This window comes from Chiloscyllium plagiosum, chromosome 37, assembly GCF_004010195.1.
Source record: "Chiloscyllium plagiosum isolate BGI_BamShark_2017 chromosome 37, ASM401019v2, whole genome shotgun sequence".
Classification (NCBI taxonomy): domain Eukaryota; kingdom Metazoa; phylum Chordata; class Chondrichthyes; order Orectolobiformes; family Hemiscylliidae; genus Chiloscyllium; species Chiloscyllium plagiosum.
In genome coordinates this window covers 6,753,615-6,760,172 of record NC_057746.1, presented here as the reverse complement: position 1 = coordinate 6,760,172, position 6,558 = coordinate 6,753,615, and the positions used below count along the sequence as shown (strand labels likewise).

Here is a 6,558-nt window from a genome sequence, read left to right as displayed (position 1 = left end):
TCTCCATGTATCTAACCATCCCCCCGTCTCTGTCTCTCTCTCCATGTATATAACCACCACCCCCATCTCTCTTTCTCTGCGTATCTAACGCCCACCCCACCGTCTGTCTCTCTCTCTCTCATTCTCTCTGTGTACCTAACCAACCGCTGCCTCTCCCCCCCACAGGTCCTGCAGTCTGTGTACAATGGTAACGGGCAGCATGCAGTGTTGGTCATTGCTCACCGTCTCAGTACCATCGAGAGGGCTGACCGCATTGTGGTGTTGGAGGCTGGCACCGTGGTGGAGGAGGGCACACATCAGGAGCTGCGGGAAAACGGCGGCTGTTACCAGCGGCTGCTCCAGAAACACTTCCAGGGCTTTGGAAAGATTACGGAAGAGGAAGAGCCTGAGCCATTGAAGAACTGAGGGAGTCCATCAGGTCCAGGAGCTGGAGACAGGCTGGGAGGTCACAGTACACAGGGACTGACGGAGACAGAGAGACTGGATGTGGACAGACAGACAACGACAGCACAGAGAGACAGACAGAGACATGGACAGAGACACAGACAGAGATATTTACAGACAAACAGGGACAGAGAAACAGACAGAGAGGTGGACAGAAACAGGGACAGAGACACAGACAGAGAGGTGGACAGAAACAGGGACAGAGAGACAGACAGACAGACAATGACACCACATTGAGACAGATAGCCAGAGACAGAGATATGGACAGACAGGCAGACACGTAGACAGAGACAGAGAGAAGCCAGTCATGACAGACCAATTCAAAGACTGATGGAGCTCACATTCAGTGACAGACCTAGTCAGAGGCCAGGTCGGGTGACTGGAAATCCATTTTTATTATTGTACATGCTGCCACTTCTTCACTTTGTTTTGTAAATCCTCCGCGTTGTAAATTGTTCATGAATTGTTATGTCATTCGATGCTTGGCATTGAGTGTATTTTTCGACTGTAGATACTGTTCAATAAAAGTTGTTTGTGTAACCCCACGGGTTGGGAATCTGCAGGTTAAAACACCTTGTACAAGTCTTACAAATGCAAATTACTGCTGATGCTGGAAATCTAAAACAGATAGAGACTGCTGGAGAAACTCAGTAGGTCTGGCAGAGAGAAACCATGGGAATGTTATTGATGAAAGGTCACTGGATCAGAAACATTATTTTTCTCTCTTAAAAGTCCAACTCAATACTTAATTATCTCTCTCCCTCATCCTAATCTCGGATCGTATCTCTCTGAGTCTCTCTCCCTTAGATCCAGTTTATCTTCTCTGTCTGTTGTACTGGAGGTGATGACCCAGTGGTGTTATCGCAGGACTGTTAATCCAGAGATCCAGGTCAGGTGCTGGGGAGGACAGGTTCACATTGGAATTTGAATTCAACAAAAATCTGAAATTAAGGGTCTAATGATGACTACGGATTAATTGTCAATCACTAGAAAAGTCCACGTGGTTCACTAATGCTCGTTAGGGAAGGAATCTGCCATCCTTACCTGGTCTGGCCTACGCATGACTCCAGACCCAAAGCAATGTGGTTGACTGTTAACTGCCCTCTGGGTAATTAAGGATGGGTGATAAATGCTGCCCCTGCCAGTGATACCCCCATCCTGTAAATTAATTTTAAAAAAATCTTGTCCACTGTCCTGATCCGCCCTCTTTCAAATACCCTCTCTCGCTCATCTCTCTCTCTCTCTGAAAGACAAGATTTTGAGAGCTCTGCCACTTTTGACATTGTAACTGGGACAGTGTAGCACTTCTGTGCATCACTGCAACATACAGAATAGGAGCAGGAGCAGGCCACTTGAATCTGCTCCCCCATTCACTCGGATCATGGCTGATCATCCAACTGGGTACCCAGTTCCCACTTTTGACCCCATACCCTTTATCCTCATAGCTCGAGGAACTGTATTGAATTCCAACTTGAAAACATTCAATGTTTTTGCTTTGTGCAGTAGGGAATTCCACAGACTCACCATTCTCTGGGTGAAAATATTTCTAGTTCCCTCAGTCCAAAATGGCTTACTCTGTACCTTTAAACTCTTAGCCAGTCACCCAGTCACACTGCCACCCCAGTCTGGAAAACACTTGCTATACTCCACCCATTGCCAGAACATCCTTCCTCAGATAAAGACATCAAAATGTCACACAATGCTCCAGATATGGTCTCCCCACAGCCTTGCTCCTGTACTCCAATCCTCCCGCTATGAAGGCCAACGTAATGTTTGCCTTCTTCACAACCTTCTCCACTTGCATTCACGTTCAGTGGCTGGTGTACAAGGACACAGAGGTCTCCCAGTCCAGTGTGGCACTCTCCCTGTTCAGCAGTCACCCGGCCTAGCGTGGTAGTCTCCCAGCCCGGTGTGGTAGTGTCCCACCCTGACGTGTGGTCTCCCAGCCTAGGATGGTTATCTCTGCATCCTCTGGATGCCCAGCATGGCCTCATTGTGAACTTCTGGCCTTGAGATGATTCCAGAGTGGCCAGCCCACCTCCAGAACCTTGAGGTGAAACATAGCCTGGACTGGAGGTAAAGCCTGGCATGGACAGGAGGTAAGGCCTGGTATGGACTGGAGGCTAGGTGCCTCCATAGCCTGGACTGGAAGGACTGAACTTCTTATTTCCCTATTTTCTAATTTATTCCTACGATCAGTTATGCTGAACTTTTTATTTCTTTAGTTTTCTAATTATTTTTTCTGAACAATTTGTTCTGAACATTATGTACCTTGTACAGTCCCTGAAATGTGTGCCTGAGACATGTAAACCTCTTACTGTGCTCACCTGAGTACATGTGACAATGAAGCTCATTCAGTTTCCCAATCTATCACTCACATTAATCCACATTTTACTTCCTCTGTTGTCTATAATCTTTCTTTTTGCCTTTTCCTACTTGATTTGAATTAAAATGGAGTTTCAAGTTTGCACATGCTCCCTGTGTCTGCATGGGTGTCCTCTGGGCGCTCCGGCTTCGCCACACAATCCACAAATGTGCAGCTTAGGTGAATTGGCCATGTTACATTGCCCATAGTGTTCAGGGATGTGCAGCTTAGGTGAATTGGCTATGTTACATTGCCCATAGTGTTCAGGGATGTGCAGCTTAGGTGAATTGGCCATGCTACATTGCCCATAGTGTTCAGGGATGTGTAGGTTAGGTGCATTAGTCAGGATAAATGTAGGGGAATGGATCTGGGAGGATTACGCTTTGGAGGAGTGGAGTGGACCTCTTGAGCCCAAGGGCTGTTTCCACACTGTTGGGATTCTATGAAAATTCTGAATGCCCCATGGTTTGTATCCAAGTCAGTGTCAAGTCAGTGGCTGCTTATTGGTGACAGCCATGTTTTCTGGCCTTGCTGGGGAACAACAGACCTGAAGAAAGAGTGTCCAGTTTAAACAGGGAGACCCTGCATCTCAGGCTCCATTTCCCAATCCAACACCGTCAACATTAACATCAAATAACATCAACATCAAGCACTAATGACACACGGGCATTTCTCACAACCACAAATTAATTTCACTTTCTCTGGTAAATCCTTGGTATTTGTTGAGAAGAGATGAGTCACGGCGCTCAGGGTGATCACACGCCCCATAGGCCGGGCTCACATTGATGGGGACAGGAGCCTTGGGGACATTTCCAGCCTTATGGGGGAAACAGTGTTATGTTTCTGTGTTCATCCTTTATTGCAAGGTCATGTCTGGTGTTGTCCTCATCCATTAGTGGGACCTGACTGAGCTCTCAGCTTAAGCCGGCCCTGTCTTCCCTGCTTTAGAATGGACGCTGTCAGAGATCCCTCTCCAGGGCGTGATTGATATGTGAACTCAGAGATCTGGAAGGACAGCAGCCTGAGAGAGCAACACAAATGGACAGCACCGACACTGCCTATTGCCTCAATTCCTGTACTCCCCATCACCAGCCCAGCACACCAGGCCCTGCCCACTTCACTCCTCCATGCCTCCAAACAATCTCCACCCTTTGCTTCCCTTTCCACAACCAATCTACTTCTTCTTCCACCCCAGCCCCAATCTGAAGCCTTCAATGCAGCAACTAGTCTCCTGATCACATCCCTCTTGCTGCAGAACTCAAAGGTGAAGTGAGTATGAACTACACTTGACATCAAGGTCACACTTGACTGAGTGTGGCATCAAGGAGCCCTGGCAAAACTGGAAACGTCGATTCTCCTGCTCCTCGGATGCTGCCTGACCTGCTGTGCTTTTCCAGCACCACACTCTCAACTCTGATCTCTCTTGATGCTGTTGAACCCTTCAACCTTCGCTCCCATCAGACCTCTCTTACCAACCTGTTATCTCAGCTTGTGGTTCTTTCTCCATGTTTCTCAGTCTCTCCTCACTGCACCTCATTCTGAAATCTTTATATCACATGCACAACTTCTCTCGTCTTTCTGTGTTAATCACACTCTTACTCTCTCACATATTCCTGCTTTTGTTTGATCACACAATTTCCCCTTCTCTCAAACTCGCTCTTTTTATTCCTGCTTTGACTGCCAATCAGTACAGGGCACAGTCTCAGAGAATCCCTACCTTTCCAACATTTAATAAACATTTGGAACACATAGATAGGGAAAGTTTAGAGGGATATGGGCCAAATACCGGCACATGGAGCCATTCAGGAAACCGGGTCAGTATAAACAACTTGGGCCGAATGGTCTGTCCCTGTACTGTGTGACTCTATGGAAATACCCAGAACTTCACTTGGAAGGGTATCTGAGCGGCTCACACTCATCCCCTTCCCCATGTGAGCAGCTCACACTCACCCTGACACACTGCACCCTCCATCACAGCATGAGCAGCTCACACTCACTGTCCCCTCCCTCACAGTGTGAGCAATTCACACTCAGTGTGCCCTCCCTCACAATTTGAGCAGCTCACACACACCCTGACACACCTCACAATTTGAGCAGCTCACACACACCCTGACACACTCACTCTCCCCTTCCCCGGTGTGAGCAGCTCACACTCATTCTGACACACTTACTACCCCTCCCCATGTGAGCAGCTCACGCTCACCCTGACACACTGCACCCTCCATCACAGCATGAGCAGCTCACACTCACTGTCCCCTCCCTCACAGTGTGAGCAATTCACACTCAGTGTGCCCTCCCTCACAATTTGTATCAGTGCTGTTCATGAAGACCAATCATAATAAAGAGCTGTTCTGTGACGTCGAGTGTTGCCGGGTTGAGTCTATGGAATCAGGTTTGATTCCAGACTCCGTGCAGAGAGAGACAGACAGAGAGACACCCTCTGCCGCCCCCTGTGGACACAGCATGATCTGCAGCAGGCTCCGGACTGAACCATAATGTGTTTCGGGAAGTGGTGAAAGGAGATAGAAAGGTGGGGGGCATTACAAAGGCAGATGGCGCTGGGTTTGAATGGTGGTCTACAAATACAGAATGTGACTGTGATGTGGGTGGGCTGTAGGCTCAGAGTCGCATGAGCTAGCCATTCAGTCCATCTATGATGTGCTAGAATTGTGCATTTCACTCCAACCTCTCCCACATTGCGAGATATTCCCCAGTTTTATCCCATCCCGGTTTGAGTTTTACGTCTGATTCTGTGTACATCTGAGGTCACCACACTGCCAGAGGGATGTGGAGCCTGTGGAGAGGATACAGAAACGGTTTCCCAGGATGTGGCCTAGTTTGGAGGGTGTCAGCAATGAGCAAAGATCAGACAAACTTGGTCGGTTTTCACTAAAACCTCGAAGGCTAAGGGGCGACCTGAGATTTACAAATTTATGAGAGGCGTGGATAGACAGAATAGAAGTGTCAAATACTCAGGGACACAGTTTTGTGGTAAATGGGGGCAAGTTTAAAGGAGTTATTGGGGCAGAGTTTTTCAACAGATGGTACTAAGTGCCTGGTATGTGCTGCTAAGGGAGACAGTGGAGATAGATACAAAACAGCAGCATTTAAGGGGCATCTTGATAGATATATGAATAGGCAGGGAATAGTGGAATACAGACTGTGTAGGGGCAAAAGGTTTGCAGTTTGGAAAGGCACAGTCGTGGTGGGCCGAAAGGCCAGGTCCTGTGCTGTACTGTTCTTTATAGATTGTATCTGCTTGGACAAACCTTTCAGACTTTGCAAACTGGATATGAGGCAATCTCTAAATGGAAAGAAATGTCTCTCTTGTTTCCTTATCCTCTTGTGTTTCCAGATATTCTGACCAATGAGAACTTTCTCCTTTGTCAGCCTATCACCCCCTTTCTATTTTTAATCAAACCACTTCGGAATCATCTCCTGGTTGTGAGGAGTGCACTCCCAGCTCCTCCAATGTCCAAGCTGCTGATGTCTCTCATTCAGGTCACTCTCTTCTGCATTCTCTCTGCCACCGAGAGACCCTCCCTGCATCACAGTGCTGACCCCAGTACTCTGACCTGGACCTAACCAGAAATCCATGAATCCTTTATAAAGTACAGCACAGAAAGAGGCAATCCAATTCAACAGAGCAGTGCAGTGTCATAAAAGTGGAAAAGTGCAGGAGAAGCTGAGATGGTGAGCTCGTGGAGTGAGAAAGAGAAAGAGAGGAACAGAGTGAATCTCTTCCCCTT

At 47.7% G+C, this 6,558-nt stretch overlaps 1 protein-coding gene across 1 annotated transcript in view; it reads left to right on the top strand.

Annotated features, from left to right (window-relative positions):
• The window catches only part of tap1 (transporter 1, ATP-binding cassette, sub-family B (MDR/TAP)), a 27,860-nt gene extending 27,294 nt beyond the window's left edge, over positions 1–566 (top strand). Inside the window, exon 9 of the mRNA XM_043677834.1 lies at positions 64–566. Coding sequence (XP_043533769.1) covers positions 64–405 — 342 coding nt within the window. The 3' untranslated portion in view covers positions 406–566. The remainder of the gene's footprint in view (positions 1–63) is intronic.
• The last annotated feature ends 5,992 nt before the right edge of the window (positions 567–6,558 follow it).